The sequence below is a fragment of the Strix aluco genome, chromosome 2 (genome assembly GCF_031877795.1).
Source record: "Strix aluco isolate bStrAlu1 chromosome 2, bStrAlu1.hap1, whole genome shotgun sequence".
Lineage (NCBI taxonomy): Eukaryota > Metazoa > Chordata > Aves > Strigiformes > Strigidae > Strix > Strix aluco.
The window spans coordinates 52,985,952-53,004,302 of record NC_133932.1 but is presented as its reverse complement, the minus strand read 5'-3'; the positions used below and the strand labels follow the sequence as shown (position 1 = coordinate 53,004,302).

Below are 18,351 nucleotides of genomic sequence, written 5' to 3'. Positions count from 1 at the left end.
TCACCCTGTCAGGTTAACAACCTGAAAAATCTAGACAGTACTGAGAACGTGATACAGGGAGAAATATCTGAGACACTAAGTTCATTGACATCAAAAATATAAAGGCTGCTAACTGGGAAAATGAGTGAAATCCTTGAACAAAGCACTGGCCATGTCAACAGTGGGGATAGGGTGAACTGGTAAGAGGAAGAGTTTGTCTGGAAGTTATCACTATTGGGGCTAACAGCTACCAATTCACTATGCTTAGCAGGGAAAAAGTAAGCACTATATGGGATAAAATGCTGAGGCACAGAAATTTATCTTGACTCTCATGCAGATGCCCAAGTGAAGGAGCCTCCTCCTGCTTGTGTGCAAGGATGAGGTGTTATTCAGTCCTAGGTACAGAAATGATTATATTGTTTTTCTTCCCTGTCACGTTGCAGTGAGTGAGTTTCCCCAGGATGCTGGAGGAAGCCAAGTGCTCTCCCAAAGGCAGTGTTATTCCTATTCCATCCTTGATCCACCTTACTCCCCTTCTCAGCAAATTTTAGTCACCTCACATATGCAAATGGTGAAGCTGGGGGAAATGAGCTTCAGCCAGTCCCACATGGGTTTCCACAGCCCCTGTCCACTTCCATGCTGACCTGGATTTGCTGCCAGCTGTAGCCAAACTGACTCAGAAGTACTATATGCTGTAATTACACTCCCTACTGTCATCAAGACACACACAGAGTTTGGGAAGAACCTTTCATTTGCATTGCTATGGTAAATGTAACATTGCTCCTGGAGGAGGTTAGCTCAGGTTGGTAAGTCACTGTTGCTCTTACACTTGATCCTCCCGTCCTCCACACCCTTTTGGGCAGCAAGCCCCTGCCTTTGAGGTCATTGCCAATCTGCCTTTTCTTTCCTGAAAACTTCCTTTATCTTGGGGCTGCAATTCCTGCTTACACAGGTTCTTGCAGAGAACTCAGCCTCTACTTTCAAGCTGTTGCCACAAACCTCTAGTCTTCCTGGCAAGCTAGGGCTTGCAGAGGAATTTAGAACGACGCCTGAGTCCCATGAATCCAGGTGACAGGAAGCCCTCTTTGGTACCACCCTGTATTCAACAAAGTCATACTTTGTGTGACAGGAATATGGCACCCCTTCAGTGGCTTCAGAAAAACAGCAAGCTGGTGGGGGATCCGGCACATCCTTCCACAAGTACTCCCTAATGAGGAATAGTCTGGTTGGCCAAGCAAATCCTCCTCACTGTCTCTGGAAAACTTAGATATATGCCTCTTCATTAGATTCAACCTCTGCAGACATTACATTAGCACATGAAGGTTATCTCTCCAAGCCGCTAAATAAACTAGGAAAAAAACTTCAAGGTAGCATGTTAACGTATGTTGAGCGGATGCTAAAGGATTTCACTTGTAAAGCTTACAGTGAAACAGGAACTGTGCTGCTGAGATGCAATACTTGACTAGAGAGGTTCAGCAACATACAGTTCTGTCCACAGTATCAGTTAAGTGTAATACCTACCCCACAGTCATCCAAACTTGAATGCTGCTCCCCTTGTTTACAAACAAGCACAGGCTCTGGTCCAACTCAACCAAGCTACCAAACTTTCTGTGAGGGAAAACCCAAGCGCAGCTGGCGTTATCAGCACAGGACTGCTTTCTGGATGTGATAGGCACAGATTCTAAGTGTCATACTCAACACACCCAACAGATCTTCCCAACAGCCAAGAGATCTTCAGCCCCCAACACCCACACTCGACAGATCTTCAGTCAGGTTTTTCCCAAACAGAGTGGTTTAGCTGTCTAGGCTAGTAAACTATACAGGCTCACAGAACATACCCAGGAACAGGTACATGATCATCCACTCTGGCAAAACACAGCACAGCTTTGTCCCAGGGTATCTAGCACTCCCCCAGGCACCTTTCTGAGAGTTAGTATGTACTAGGGACCTTTCCCAGAAGGCAGCCTGAATTTGGCCCCTTGTTTGGAGGCGAGTTTCACAGAATCACAGAATAGTTGAGGTTGGCAGGGACCTCTGGAGATTTTCCAGTTCAACCCCTGGTTGAGTGCAGTGTCAGCTACAGCAAGTTGTTCAGGGCTGTGTCCAGTTGGGTTTTGAGTGTCTCCAGCGACAGAGACTCCGTCACCTCTCCAGGCAACCTGTTCCAGTGTTCAACCACCTTCACTATAAAAAAGTTCTCTCTTACCTTTGAGGAGAATTTCCTGTGGTTCAGTTACTGCCTATGGCCTCTTCTTTTACCACTGGGCACCGCTGGGAAGAGTCTGGCTCCGTCTTCCTTATTCCCCTCACATCAGGTATTTATAAACACTAAGATCACCCTTGAGCCATCTCTTCTCCAGACTAAACAACAGCTCTCTCAACCTCTCATCATACGATGGATGCTTCATCTCTATGGTCCTTCACTGAACTCAATCCAGTACGTCTGTGAAAGTTTATCTGTATGGAAGCAATCTCAGCCACTGCAGTTGGGCTCAAAAGAGACTCCTGTCCCTGCCCTAATTTACTATTACAAATATAGCCCTTGAGCCTAAGCAACAGTCAACTGTGCCAACATAGGATAGAAAATACAGATTTCAGATCTTGCTGTGCTCCAAGTATATGCTAAGGAGGAGTTTTAATCAGTGGTACTGACCTAGACAGTTCATGCTTCCCAAGGAGAAAGATCCAAGTCTATCAAGACATGATCATGCAACATACAGATGGAGATCAATACTCTCTGAGTAAATATATCTTTCTTTTACATCTCTTTCATTATATAGCCCATTTTGGAATGAAAACACCAAAGGAAACAGCTTTAGTTCATTGTTATCCCTTACAAGAATTCAAATTCCATTATTCACATGTAAATGAAAAACGTATAAGCAATCTCGCTTTGTTAAAATTTGGTGTGTATTTCTGTATTAGCAGGCTGTCTTGTCCTACCGCAGCACTAAGAAAATACTGCTCTCTGCTAGATTGCCGTATTAGGTGTAAACATAAAAATGGAAATGAATACACTTCCACTGAAGGGCCTTTTCCAAACAGGATGAGAGGTCTGAAATAACGCAAAAGCACGCTTCACAAACATTTTGCTTCAAAAGGGTAAGAGTCAACCTTCAAACTTTGCTTTCTATCCATGCTTAGGAATTATTTCTTCAGACTTCAGACTCTGTGTGCAAGGTTTAACTTTTTCACATCCTCCTCTCTCTTTAGTGAGAGGTTTTACCTATAGGTTGTTTGTGACAATCATGCTTCATTTCACAGAATGGCTGAGGTTGGAAGGGACCTCTGTAGGTCATCCAGTCCACCCCAGCTGCTCAAGCATGGCCACCTAGAGCCATTTGCCCAGGACCATTATCCAGGCAGCTTTTGAGTATCTCCAGGGATGAAGACTCCACAACTTCCCTGGCTAACCTGTGCTAGGGCACAGTCACCCTCCCAGTGGAAAAAGTGTATTCTGATGTTCAGATGGAGCCTCCCCTTTCAGTTTGCCCCATTGTCTCTGGTCCTGTCACTGGGCACCTCTGAGAAGAGCCTGGCTCCACCCTCTTTGCACCCTCCTTTCAGGTATTTATACACGTGGATGAGATTTCTCCCCTCCCCCTTGAGCCTTCTCTTCTCTAGGTTGAACAGTCCCAGTTCTGGCAGGCAGGTGTTCAGCCATCTCCAGGAAAGCAGGGCTTCATCACATGTAACGGTGACTTAGGAAGACAACACTGTATCTCTGAACAACCCCCACTTCACCCTTCTTCCACCAGCTTTTATTGCTGAGCATAACATCACATGGCATGGGTTATCCCTTTGGTCCGTTGGGGTCAGCTGTCCCAGCTGTGTCCCCTCCCAACTTCTTGTGAACCCCCAGCCTACTTGTTAGCAGGGCAGCGTGAGAAGCAGAAATGGCCTTGACTCTCTGTAAGCACTGCTCAGCAGTAATGAAAACATCCCTGCTGTCTTCAGCACAAATCCAAAACACAGCTCCATATGAGCTACTATGAAAAAAATTAACTCTATCCCAGACAAAACCAGTACACTCTCAGCCTTTCCTCACAAGAGGGATGCTGCAGTCCTTTAACCACCTTAGTGGCCCTTCGCTGGACTCCCTCCAGTGTGACCATTTCTTTCTTGTACTGGGGAGCCCAGAGCTGGACCCAGCACTCCAGGTGTGGCCTCACCAGAACTGAATAGAGAGGTAGGATCACCTCCCTTGACCTGCTGGCAACACTCCTAATGCAGGCCAGGATTTGGCTGGAAATGGCTCATTTGCCTTCTTCCATTTTGGAAATGGCATGCTGCTGCTTCTGTCAGCTCCAATAGGAGATGGATCCCTTGTGGCAGTGATGTGCTTGTCTCCAGAATGCTGCTCTGTGTAGCACAGTTAGCAGGAAGAGGACTGGTAAGGGTGCTGGGAGATTAAGGTGCTGTCTATAGCTTCACTCCAGGTTGTATGTCTTTTTGTCCCCTCATTTTTTTGGATAAATCACAGCTTCTCACAGACAATACAACTGGGACATGACTAAATGAAAAATTCCCTCCTTGACAACACAGTTCACAACTGGCACCATGACTCTTTAACACAGTATCTAAACACTTCTGAATTACATAATTTAATATATTTGAAAATACATTTGCATGTTACAGACAATTGTAGGAAATGCTTCACCTTTCACAAACCAGTGGCAAGTGTCTTCCACTGGGGAAGACAGTGACACCAATTCTGTCAATACCTGCTATTTCTAAGGCATGCATTTGCAAACCATCTCAGAAAAACACTGCCAAAGGAATACATTTTATATTTCATTACCATTAAAGCTTCTTTCAGTGAAGAGAGAAATTGGCTGTGTAACCTGAGATACGTTAAAGCAATGCAAAGCTCTCCAACTTACTGCTTTACAAAGCTGTAATAAGGGACACGGTGCTTTTTATTTTTGTACAGATATGTGCCTTTTGATGAATTAAAAAGTCACTTTGCCCAGAACCAAAATGAAACACAAAACTAAAATTCAGAAGTTTTCTTTATAGGAAAGGGTGTCCCAGGCATTCTGAGGCCGCCAGTTACACAGCTCATGTCCAGCTTCTGTGACCAGTCTGATGATGTCATATTGCTAATGGGATCCAGCCTTAAACATGGTACAGCACCTCCCACCTTCCCTTTCTGCCTCAGTGATTCAGGCTGCAGTCCTGGCATTGCAGCGCTGTCTGCAATTGTCATGCAGTGGAGTAACTTGTGATTTCTAAATTAAAATACATCATTCTATTCTATTGGGGAATGAGTGCCATGACCATGGAGGGGTCACTGGAGAAGGGAAAATAAGGGTGAACCTTAACTCATCTTTATACTCATTTATTGAAATTAACTGAGTGTTGCACAGCTGGAGCTCCAGGTTTATGACTGGTTCTTCTTTTCATACAAGTGTTCAAATGACTTTTTAACATATGAGTGTATTTACTCTCTCTCTTACAAAATACAAATACAAAACCACCTTTTAATATAACTTCTGTAATTTTGTAGGTCAGAATTATGTTCAGTATTATCAGACTTTCAGGAGAGATAAAGCAAATGAACTTCTGTAAAGTGAAATCACTTATAAAAGCAAAGTGAAAAGACATGTATCCAACATGAATTATTCTAATCACAAAGAGCTGAAATACAGCAACAATTTCTCGTTTGTACATATTGAACAGCAAAAAAGTATAAAAATATATCTATACAACAAGCTTAATAGGGAAACAAACCTGAAACAGTTCTCTACTGCTTATGGATAAGACAACTTTCCCTTAGATTTTTTAGTGCATTCCCCTCTCATTCAGAAGAACTAACACGTTTTATCTTCCTGTTCTAAGGCAAACCAAAACCAATCAAATCTTCCTTCAAATCAAGAACAGTTGTGAACTAGCGAATTAATACATATTCATCCAAGATCATTCTGAAATATAGGACAAGATCAATAATGATTAAAAGCTAAGGTGCACTACCATTTTGCCATTTTTAAAGAGAAACAGCATTTATACAGAACAGTTTTTGCTATGGGACAGTAAAACTGTCATCTCTAAAGAGAATTATTGAAAACAGTATAAGAGGAGACACTGTGAGGACTGTAAGCAGCTTACTCTTCTACTTTCTTCTATTCAATATTGTCCTGTTCCCAACTTTCTGCAACATAAAAAGAGGGAGAATGAAGAATAAATGGAAAAAAAATTATTAAAAATGTTTCTTCTGTAACTCATGCTTATGTCAGTTTCTCTCAAATCTGTTGACCGACTTCAAAGCAATCCTATGGTAAATACTACAAGTAGATACATTTCATCTAGGTCAAACAGAATAAAAGCAAAACCACAAGGCTAAATACAGTCTACATATGTATCCAGATCTGATTAATGGGTAGAATTAACCCAGAGATAAAAATAAATGAGCTAATGCTTCTATCCTTCTTTTATATCTAGAATTAGTTATTTAATCCTTTCTAGAGTAATTCAGTTGAATACAGGTATCAGCTAGTGACATGTTCAAACAAAATCAGGTTGACTACTGACAACTCCTTAAAAGCATCACAAAAGTACATTCATCCAAGCACTGAAAAAGTCACAGCTGCAATGGTAAACAGAGACTTACCATTCATAAATTCCATTGAGGAAAGCAAGGTCAACGTTAAAGGGGCTGTCCTGTACTATGTGTCACTCTAGGACATGCATCACTACTGTATCTGCACGCACCAGGTCATGAAATCATCTGACATTCTGTTCTCCACTCTCATGATTTGGGGATGTATTATTATCTTTAATATGTGGTCCATGAGAGGGGAAAAAGAAATAAACTAAGAATCACAGAAGAAACCCATGCTGCAGCTAAGGACTAAATTTCAATTTCTAGCATCTCATGCCAGTATTTCAATCAGGAGGCCATCAAGCAGAAATGCATCATTCACATGCAGCCCTAAACATCTCTTTGGCACAGCTGCTTAGTGGCTACACCATGTGAGAGAAATAAAATCAGAGGGCAAAGTTGTGTCCTGCTTAAGGAAGTGCTCAGGAATACTGAAAAGCACGAATGTACACACGTATCAGTACCATACGAGCCACAACTCTGATAAATTTCTTATGGAAAATAAAGTAAGACTAAGATTCAAACCCAGATCCTGCAGAGATCAGGTGTCTCACACGAAATATAACCTCCAAAATGAAAGGAAATCTATAGCTACCATGTTCACAGGTGAAAAAACAACCAATCCAACATCACTTTGGCAAAGCCTACGGCAAACAAAACTACAATTTTATAGAACTTGTTTGTATCTCTATCAGTCTTCAGTTGAAATCCAAGTATTTATCTTGGGACGTCTTTGTTGTATCAATGCATCAAATGTAATTACAGGTTAATATTAATGTAAAATAAAAAGCTATGTCAACATAATGTACTTTAAGTGATCCAAACTTGCAAACTGAAGTAACAAAGAAAACATAATTTTTAAATGTATTTTCATTGTGTCTCCAAACACTAACACAACTTGATTTTGTACACAGCATCCTACATCTAAGCTGTACCCAAAACACTTAGTAGGCTTTAATATCACAATTGCAGAGTTAAGCAGCAGAAGAGGAAAACGATTAAGTGCTGCAGGCAAGGAAGAAAACATAAGCTCTCAGATGGGATTTGAAACAAAAGGGAGAATCAAGATAACTTTGTCTCCTGCTTTAAGTCTAGAAGAAATAAATGTCACAAAGCAGTATCAAAACGATTCAGTTTACCTCAGTAGCATCATCCATTTCTGTGATCTCATACAATCACTTCAGCTCATTTCTGAATTAGGAAACTCTTTTTCTGGAGAGCTGTCATCACTGAGGTCACTGTAGCTGTCACTGTTAAAAGCAATACAGTCAGAAGAATCTAAAACAAGTATTTTATTTCAAACCCTCCAACCCAGATGATGCCTATGACCAACACTTTCCTCAAATACAACCCACTTCCAGAAAACTACTTGGAGCTCATGCTTGATTTTGGTATTTTAGAACAGCTTCCTCTACAGGAATGGGCTTGAGTTTGGAGTCTAAGACCTGATGAGAAAAATTATTCTACCTGATAAACAGTATGTTCAATTTCTTTTTGTTTGGCTCCTGTACATTCATTCATTCTACAGTTTGCTGGTGCTGTGTGCCTGTGATCATGATTAACAACGTGGAGACTAACAGGTGTTCGGAGCAAGACTAAAAGGAATTTCTCATTTATCATAAAGTAAATGATTGTTTTGACCAAATAAATAGTTAAGACAACTTTATTTACTCAGAATGATTCAATTTATACTTAAATTATAATTCCTACTCTTCCAGTCAGAATGTAAATCATTTTCATTGCACCAAGCAATACCCTGACAGTTCTCCCCTTCTGCTATTTCCTGAGAGAAGTAGAACAGTTTTCACAGAAAAAGCTGCTGTGCAAGTGATTGTCTTATAAGTGGCCAGAACAAGGAAACAGTGAAGAACAGCAATCACCTCAGTGACTGAGAGAAAGAAGTGCCCACAAATCACATTTTCTGTCAGCTGTGATGTCTATTGGGTCTCCGGGTTTATCGTAACTCTAAGTGCACATCTTCATTCAGAAGAGCCTCCAGCCTCAACCTCCTCCTACCACACTTCACCTCTACAGTCTGTTTTCCAGATACTTGAATTTCCCAAGATCAGAAGGCAGTAAAGGGAGCCCAGGGAACTGACAAGTACATTTAAGCAGCAATAAATACGCCTTGGGTACCAACTCTACTCCAGCCACTGCACACCTGTCTTGTCACATCTCACTCTTTATCACATACACCTTTCACCCTCCAGTCAACAGGACCTCAGTCACATCACACTCCCCACCTCCAGGCGTGATCTCCTACTGACACATCAAGCACATAACCAGCCCATGACCCACCTAGACACAGCCTTATCAGTTGATCCACAGTGACTGCCTGCTGTGCAATGTTTCAAGGGGAACTATGTAATCCTGCAGCTGGAGATCTTTGATCTAGACTGTAATGTGGAACAGTGAACAAATTGAGCTCAGCTATACTGGCTCAGCACTGCTTTGTAGCCTGAATATCACCCTCTCATCTTCAGGGGAAAAATAAAATCAAATATTAGGTAAAAACACAGCCATCTTAATAGAGTGGGATAGAAGGAATGGCACCAACAGTCCTCTCATTTAATTTCTACCTCTGACTGTTAGGAAAACCTCCCAAATTACAGCAAATCACTGTACCATATTCTGTACAAGACAGCATAGATATTCTGACTGTTCAAACATTAAGACTTTGCCTACAGCATTCTGTGCTTTCTTCATGACACACATGTTGTTGATGCAGTTCTTCTAAAGAGTGTGTCCTATCAGTCTACCGAGAAATGCTCAATTTGATCATTTCACCAGCTGGCAAACAATTACACAGTTCAAGTGAGGAAAGTGTTGTTAACAGTATGAACAAGCATGCCAGATGCACACAGACAAACACAACATCACCGACGTTGTACTTACTTCTTTCTGAAAGTACCCATGGAAACATGGAATAAAAATTCAGTATTATTAAAACAGTTTTGCATTTTCACATCACAGCAAAAATTGTGCACATAACAGAGGGTAAAACTGTGATTGCAGAGAGCTGTGTAATCTTATGATAGTCCTAGTTTAAGCTCAAAGTCTTCAGAGAACTTTTTTACTTTTTTTTTTACTCAGCTCTGCTGCCCAATGGCAGTCACAGCCCAAAAACATATCCCAGAGCTCCATATACAACAGTATGGGAGACAGATGCTTAAATAAAAATGTGCAGAGACCAATAAGGTGAGTGGAGAACTGCTCAGCTTCATCTCTTGAACAGGCGCTGACCCCCACCCAGCACTCTCATCATAGGTCTTCCCCCACTCAATGACATAGGTTTTAGAGGCGTTCACCCACAGAAGCAGTCACACAACGCTGGATGCTTCCGTCATTTCATTGACTTACCACCCCAACTCCTCAGGCCTGTTTCCAGTTTGCAGAAGCTGAGGGTCACTGGCTAGCCACTAGCTCAGAGGCTAAAACACTTACTCAGACGATGACAATTTTGTTCCTGTTCCCACACTACCCAATTCAGTGCAAGATTTGACTCCACATCCCAGAGAAGGGCTCTTGTCATCACATCCTTGATTTCTGCAATAGCACTTCACAGTTTCCCCTACTTTAGGACTGTTCTGTTGGGTGTAAGTCAGTTTTATCTCTAACAGGCAGTGCCACAATGGCAAGAATCAGCCCTTGGGCTTCAGACTCAGGTAACTGTCAGTCTCACAGTTTCTTGAATGATATCTCTAAGCACCCCCAGAAGCTGTGGTATCATAGTAGCAAGAACAATCTGGACTCCAAGGAAACCTGAACTTCTTCAAGAGTTAAGCTGCCAGTGGACTTGAAAGTAAACAGGGCCTCATGAATCTTGGTATATCTGCAGCTAGGTGTTATAGCTTCAAACCAGTGCTGATGTCCAGCTCGTAAGATTTACTGTGATATGAACTGTATTAAACTGATGAGTAATCTGAAGAAAGACTTCAGGTGGTATGAACCATAAATGAGTCATCATACCTCTCTTCAAAATAAATGTGTACTTCCTTTCAAATTACACTGAATTGCTACAGGGATATTAAACACAAATCCCAAATGGATATTTTGGGCTCACAGTCACTCATATTATGTAACCTTACTTAAATGTGCTAGCTATGAAAGTGGTGGTGGTGGGAAATCAAATAAGCCTGGCTTTTCCATGATGAAATTCTTTTTCACACTGAGCCCTCAACTAAAAAAATATGCTTACATTTCCTTCCGCAAGTTTCCTCTCAGTTTGTGTACAAATTAATTAGTAATTATCTTGGGCAGGAACCTGACACCCACTTCACCTTGTTTGTAACAATTCTTACAACAGTGGACTCCAACAAAAAGGAGCTAGTGAGCAGATCTAAGGCCACCACAGTGGTTCTATTACACCCTTTTTAAATGGGATCCAGAGTATAAAGATGTGGCCAAGAGAAAACAGTATGCAGTGTCACTGCATCTGGTTAATCACTTCAGTCATCAGGATGAAGAATTTTGGTCACTTTGATCCTTACACCCAATCTACCTGTAGATAATGGAAATGCATTCACTGGAAAGTGAAATGCCAGCTAGTAGATGTTTCAAATTGACATTCCACTTTGCAGTTAACTGCAACCAGTACCTAGCCGGTATTTCACTTTGCAGTGAACTGCAACACATTTCCTGACTGGAGGAAGGAAAACATCCTCTGTTGAGAAATTATCTTACGGAGTTTTGTTTTGTTTTAAAGTTCACTCATTCTTGGATCCCTGTCTTCTCAAGATGTAAGCAATAAAAAGAGCTTCCCCTGCATATGCTCCATTATTACCAAATTCACACCCATTTCAGATCTCTCTGTTCTACTGACAGAGGCATTATCATACCTCCGCCATGCATCAGTCTAAGGCATGGAAGGAGGCAAGATGAGAAGATTCCCTATTGGTATGGTACAGAAGGCAGGCGATAGCTGGGGCCACATGGCATGAAGCTGGAATGCATCACCCCAGCAACCAATCTCAGCTACAAAACCACTAGAATTAAATCAAGATCAATTTTAAACCTGTATTTCTCAAACAGCTGCTCAAAAGTACCAAACTGCCTGCTTTCAATGTTTTTGTTAAGAAACACAGGTAACTGTAAAATGGGTATTCCTTGAACGTTCTGTTTGTTTCATTTGGAAAATCCAGATCAACTTTCTTTAAAAACAAAGGATTTGACACAGTTTCAGAGGGGCTTTTTTTCATCCTTTTTTAATGTATCATTGACAAAAAAGTCCTCTTCCAGAAATGTAAACAACTTAAACAATTGTTACAGTAATGCTATTCCTTGTAAAGACAGGAGCCAAGCTAAGTGCATTTCTTCCTCAATGCAAATTAAAGATAAATGTAATTACATTTAGTACAGGCTGTGGCTGTTTAAAACAAAAAATTGTTATAGCTATCAAGAACCTAGCAAAAAGAAATCTGTCAATTATTTATCCCTCCACATAAAGCTGAATTATTACAATTATTATAGTCATTAAAATATTATTAAAATAAATGCATATTTGATTGTGTAATGGTTATAATTGCAGTCACCCATATTTCTCAGTGCATATTTTTATAATCATTATATGATCATATATTATTATGATCACCATCATTATATGATCCTATGCTTTCATGAAACATCATTTCATCAAAGAATCCCTCAGCACATACCTAAGACTTCCCAGTTCCAACCTGCCAGACTTCTGCACTCACGTAACTGGATTTAGGATAACGGTTTTATCAGTACCCAGCATTACAAAAAAATCATAACCAAGATGCCAGAACATATCTGGGTATTATAAAAACTCTCAGCTGAGTCTCATGCATGGGATTTAATTCTTTAGACATCTTCATCTGAGATAGTTACCACCAGCTTCTTACAGTCAATGGAAAGAAACAGGCACTTGCAGGCTATAATGTTTCTGACCCACTCAACCACTACAATGAGCTGTCTGGCTCCCTTGGAGTGCATATTCACCTAGCAACCACAGAAGACAACTTGGGGTGACCAGCTCAGAAGTATCTTCACTCTAAACATCTAACATTAAAATGACAAATTAACTGCCATAACTAACCATTACTAAGTTCATCACTAAGTACTGCTATGGTTGAGAAGGGATTTCCTTTAAAACTTTTCCTGTAGTTTTCTGTAAGAGCTCTGAGGGCACCAATAGATCTTAGCTGCCCTGTCCAGCTTCCCCTGGGGCATTCACCCATGGGCCCAGGAGCCTTGGCCCCCAGTCCTTGCCTGAGCTATGTCACGGGCATGCCTGTACCCATCTCTGTAGTTCTGCAGTCACTTGTCGACTGGACTTCCTGGATTGACCTCAGACCTGACTCATCACTTTGTACTTCTGCACTGGACTGTCTGTAGGACATGGTGACTGTCACTGGAGCCAGACCACTTGCCTTCTTTGGTGACCATGACACTGACTCCTGCTGGCGAGGACACTACCCCTACTAGTACCAGCTGCCACCCCTGGCTTCTGGATTGTTGTCTTTTGTGGAGCAGCCCCTCTCTTGCTGTTCTCTTGACAGTCTTCAAGCCACAAGATTTCCTTCACTTTCCTCTGAAATGTGTGTATTTGGCCAGTGGCACAAATATGAAGCTGTGCCAGATGTGTTATTGGTTGGGGACAATGCACAGAGGACATCAGAGATAGCCCTGCCCCTATCTCCTCTGTCACTCCAGAACACGTCACACAGGCTCTTTCCTGTTCTGTTTATAGGTGCTTGCCCAAACATCCCTACACAGCTGGTTTGGGAGACAGCTGGACCACGTTAGTGCAGTAAGCACCATATGGACAAGTCTGTTGAGATTTTTCTTCTTTATGCACCACTCCTATCCTCTGGCCACTTCTGTTCCTTTGTCTCTGAATGCAACTCATAAGTCATCTTTTATTAATAACCTGCCCAGAATTTAAGATTACTCTGTGACTAGAGGGCACTGGATTGGTGCCTTCCATTAGTATATTCACTAATGACTTGTAAAAATTTCTTTTGGCAGCAGTCCTAGTTGCCCACACCTAGGAATATATCTCACTTCCTATATTTCCTCCCATCTACTGGACATTTGTGTTTAAATTATTTATCTTTAGCCTGTTACTCTCTTCCTCCAAAGAAACACAAGATTTCATTATTTTCAGCTCAGGTTTCTAAATTCTCTGTATCTTTTTATGTTATTCCTTTGTTCTGAATAGTGCTTTCAGCTCCTCTTTGAATTATATTATTTGCAAATATCATTAATATACTGTAGCCTACTCTTGCTGATGCTAAACTTGCTATGGGAAAAAACCCCAGCAACATGGCTTTATTGTACATCAGTGGTTTTGCAATCCATATGACACTGTTCCCAAAGATAAGCCAGTTTTTATTACTTTTTCCAAGTGAAATTCCACAAGACTAAGTAAAAGCCAACAACATTATATCTGAAGTTCCCCTCTTCATTCACTAGTTTTCTATTAAAACCTTTTGGTTTCTCTTAAAAACCAATGTATTTGTGGGTATTGTACACTTTGAGTCTCCTGTGGTTCTGGTTTTCTTTGTCCTTTAAAATGAAGCATGTAGACTGGCAGCTGCTCACTGTCCTCAGCTATGTATGAAATGGTCACTTCAGTATTTCCATGGAAAGATTTGGAAAAGGTCAAGATCTAAAAGCATTCACAAGGAAATGAAGTGCATGGCTTTGTCTGATGGTTAGGCACTCATGCCATAAAGCATGAGAGGCTGAAACCACAAAGGCAACTTAGATGCCCAACTACCACTTCAGGTAACTTAAGTAATAACTCATCACTGAGTTACTCTGATCCTTTGCTCAGTTCTTGACTGTCTCTGTACACATCAAAGCTTCTGGGACTAAGTTTACCCCAAAGGATGCATTCCAGTCTCAAACTATGCTCATGCTTGTGTGTAAGCATCCTTGGACTGTCTACCAGACTAGGCCTCACAAAAAAATTTTTTTTTTTTTTTCACTTTTTTTATTCACTTTTATTTGTTTAGAGCACTCACCTGGGAGGTACGATGCATCTTTAAATTTACTGTTTGCTCTGCTTAGAAGCTAGGGCTTCTGTCCAGGTGTCAGATGTTCTAAAAGTGTGTCCTAATTATGAGGCTGTTAAACGTTCTGGGGTAATGATTTCCTGTTAAGAATCTCACGCTGAAATATGTTATTTCCTTTTGTCTCAGGACTTCATCATTAACTCTCTTTTTAGTGTTTTTAACAGCCTAGTTTAGGTAATCTGCTCAACTTGCCAGCCTCCACAAATTCTCTTTCAGGCTACGTCTTTGCTGTAATCAACAACATAACTATAATTCATATAGGCAACGCTGGATGAGGTGTGCAGAAAATCCTCTCCTCAGATTTATTTCAGTCTTGTATGACATGCCTTAGCTTTACCGCTCAATGAAATCACTAGCATTCTGAGGCTTAAAGGTTTAAATTGGAAATCCTTTCCACTCAGCAGGTGGGTATGTTAATATGAGGGGGTGTGCTGTAATTAGCACTGAAATTCCCTCCTGAACGTTCTTCCCTGAAAAATGCTACTCTTTTAGCCTCAAAATATTTTCTATTTCAATGCTCTTTCTCAAGACAGAGGAGGTTTGCTTGATTGCTGTGTAACTAGGTAAATGGTAAAATTTGTATTTTTATATATAAAGTTTTGCGGTATGAATTTTTGTCTTTGCTAAATGTTTAAGTGTTGGTTGGGAGTTTATTTTATGAACATGAAGAAAAAGAGTTGGGTATTCTTTTTTATTGATTCATTCAAATAAGTATAAGTGTGGCACAGTCGGTAACTGCTGAAACTTAAAGTCAAGGTTAGAAAACATATTTGCTATAATGCTAAAGGATTTGAATTTAAACTAGCAGGACACATGCAGATCACTCATTCAAAAAAAAAGTAATTTTTCTTTACCTCAGGGAGAAGAATGGGTATACTTATGGGAGGAAGCAGTAAAGGAAAGAATATTGGAACCTGGGAAATAAGATGAACTGTGAGGCAGAGAGTGACCACAAGAGGAAAAGACTGAAGATCACTGTGCTTGAAGACTCCCTCCTGCCAAGCACCACAAAAATTTGACCTGTGTAATGCACTGGCACAAATTTTGAATGGCAGATAATGTTATGACCACTAATAACAGTGACAGGCTAAGGTAAGAGGAGGATTTCCATCAAGCTGTAGTTTGCAGATCAGAAAGAAACTCAGTATGTACATTGTACAATTGGCCAGGGTAAGAAAAGGATTAAGTGCATTTACAAAAGATAACTGATACCCACAAGGAGCAGGGTACCAAAACAGATTATCTGGTCTAGCTTGGCTATTTTCCATCACTACTGAAACCTGAATAAAATTTCTATTTCTCACTTAAGAAAAGGACCTCATTTTAATAGAAAACAATGCTCAAAAAAACTCCAATCCACAAAACAAGTAAGTTTGGTGCCTTGTTTAGAGGAAAAGCCAGTAAGCCAGAGCTGAATCTGTTCTGTGTTATTATTCAGTCATTCTGCGATTTATGTTAAATTTTTTTTCATTTTTTGTTATTGTACCTTAGGCTTCTCTCTGAACTGTTTATTACTGTTATCGTAATGAAATTGTAACTGTTATTAATATCATTGAAATAAACAACAATCAGTTAACACTGGTTAAAAACCATTGCTACATTCAGTAAACCAAAAACTCTTGCATCCAAGGGAACTGGGATAAAGGTTTTTAGTTTGGCTGAACCATGCAGTTTTGATCTAGATCCAAACCCCTCCATAAATCTAAAGATAACCCAACTGTTTTGTTTCAGGCCCGTCTCTGCTAGATGGTATTAATTATTTAGTTACAGCAAAATAAAATCAGTGTTTTCCTTTTGTTACTATCATCATTCAAACACAACTAGGTAAGAATTTCACTTCATTGCTTGATCCTCTAGCAAATCTCCTTTACTGTGAAACTACCATTAATGAGAGGTAACACAGGAGGCCACTGACTTCACATAAATTTACTAAAGGTTTTTTACTTCTTTCTGGTTATAACGTATGGATCTGGCTTTAGCTCTAACAGCCCCTGACAAGGAGGAAGTCAGGAACTGTGCTTACTGCTTACAGAAATGTTTACACTAGGGTTTATGTCAGGCACGCACAGGAACAAGTAAATCAATACATGAAGAACTCCTTTGCCTCTTCTGGACTGCTGAATTGAAGGACGGGATAGTCCCTCCAAAAATGTGACTGTCATAAACTGCAGGCAAGTAAGAAAGATTACCTTGGAGACAATTTACATCCACGTTGCAGGTAGGCATTGAGTGTCCCAGTTGCCGCTAGCAACAGTCCAAGGTATGGAGGTGAAGGTTTCATAGGTCTTGAGGAAAACTCTGGGTGGAACTGAACTCCCACAAAGTATGGATGATCTACAAGATAGATGTCAAAGAAAATTATAAGATGTAGGAAGAAGATAGTAGAACAACTGTTAGGAAAAAAGTCAAGATAAAGCAGTGCAGAAGCCAGATCAGCATGTGTGAATTTAAGGGCGAGGCAGCAGGAACCTTAACTTTTTCCACGAAAAGCAACTGACAACAGATGCAGAATGTTAGTAAGGCAAATTAAGGAAAAATCATCCTGTGATTCAACCTTAATGTGCACAATGATGTAATTAAAATCTGAATAATAAACCTGTACCGACACATAAGGGGGGCAGGAGGGGAGATCAACCACAAAGTCTACATGTATCATGTTATTTTGATAGTGTTTTGGTTTCCTATATGTATTTGTGCATGTATATTCAGAACATGCACCCATACATATCTGAGGGAAAAATAAAACAGTTTCTAGAAGACCAAGCATTACCATACAGCAACTATTTACACACTAAGACATGGATATGAAAGCAATATACATAGAAAACTGGGGAAAACAAGATTCAAATAATTAGGCCTGGATGGGATCTCCTGGGACATGAAGTCCAATCTCCTGTTATTGAATGTAGCTACATCATGTAGTCTCATGCACAAAGGGTCAAGGCTCTGCTGTAACACCCTCTAGGTTTTTTTTTCTCCCACTAGAAAGCTCTTCTAATACTCTCTCCTTTTGCTTTCAAACCTTTTCCTAATTCACAGGCCATCTTTGTTACAGTCAACTTATATCCATTTCTTAAGGTGTTCTACTTTCCTGCTGTTTGGCCTCTGTGATTAAGGATGACAGTATCACCATCATTCAACTCTGCCTGCTAAGCGAAACAAGCCATGCTGCTTCATCTTCTCTTAAATTTTCAGCTCTCTGTTTCCCAATGAAAGCATCTCTTTATCACTGCTTCTGCTTTCCTTCTGTCTTCTTCGAAAGGATAAGGAAGGAAAAATGTTTTCACACTCTCCCATGCTGTGCACCTGTTCCTTCTTTGAATATTGTTTTAAAGGAGCTAACATTAACCACTTCTAGTGCCAGGACACTGGATGAAATTAACCACAGAATTCTTCTGGTTTGACAGTTACCAAAATAATCCCAAACGTTTAAGGAATTTCTCTGCAGTACAGAATAAGTGATAACAAGAAAGCTGCATTTTTTTTTCCTATGAGGATAAACTATATAATCTAGTATAGTGCCCTTCTCTCTGCTAGGTCTTAAAGAGAACCTGGATCCTAAATTTATCCCATAACTTCTTTTTCTCTACCATGCAATTCAGTCCTTTAAAGCTGTTAAACAAGACAATGACAAAGCATCAAATATTTCCTGTGGGGATATTTTGCTTCAAAGCTTTCTGGTGTACTGTTATTTCCGTGCTTCTGCTCCAACCCTCCCTCCTCCCTATA

At 40.4% G+C, this 18,351-nt stretch overlaps 1 protein-coding gene across 3 annotated transcripts in view; it reads right to left on the bottom strand.

Annotated features, from left to right (window-relative positions):
* Positions 1–5,304: 5,304 nt before the first annotated feature.
* The window catches only part of CTPS2 (CTP synthase 2), a 75,861-nt gene continuing 62,814 nt past the window's right edge, over positions 5,305–18,351 (bottom strand). For all 3 annotated transcript variants that reach the window (XM_074814735.1, XM_074814736.1, XM_074814737.1), the window contains exons 17-19: positions 16,812–16,956; positions 7,720–7,830; positions 5,305–6,130 (exon numbers count right to left, since the gene is read on the bottom strand). In XM_074814735.1, the coding sequence (XP_074670836.1) occupies positions 7,761–7,830; positions 16,812–16,956 (215 nt within the window). In that variant the 3' untranslated portion in view covers positions 5,305–6,130; positions 7,720–7,760. The remainder of the gene's footprint in view (positions 6,131–7,719; positions 7,831–16,811; positions 16,957–18,351) is intronic.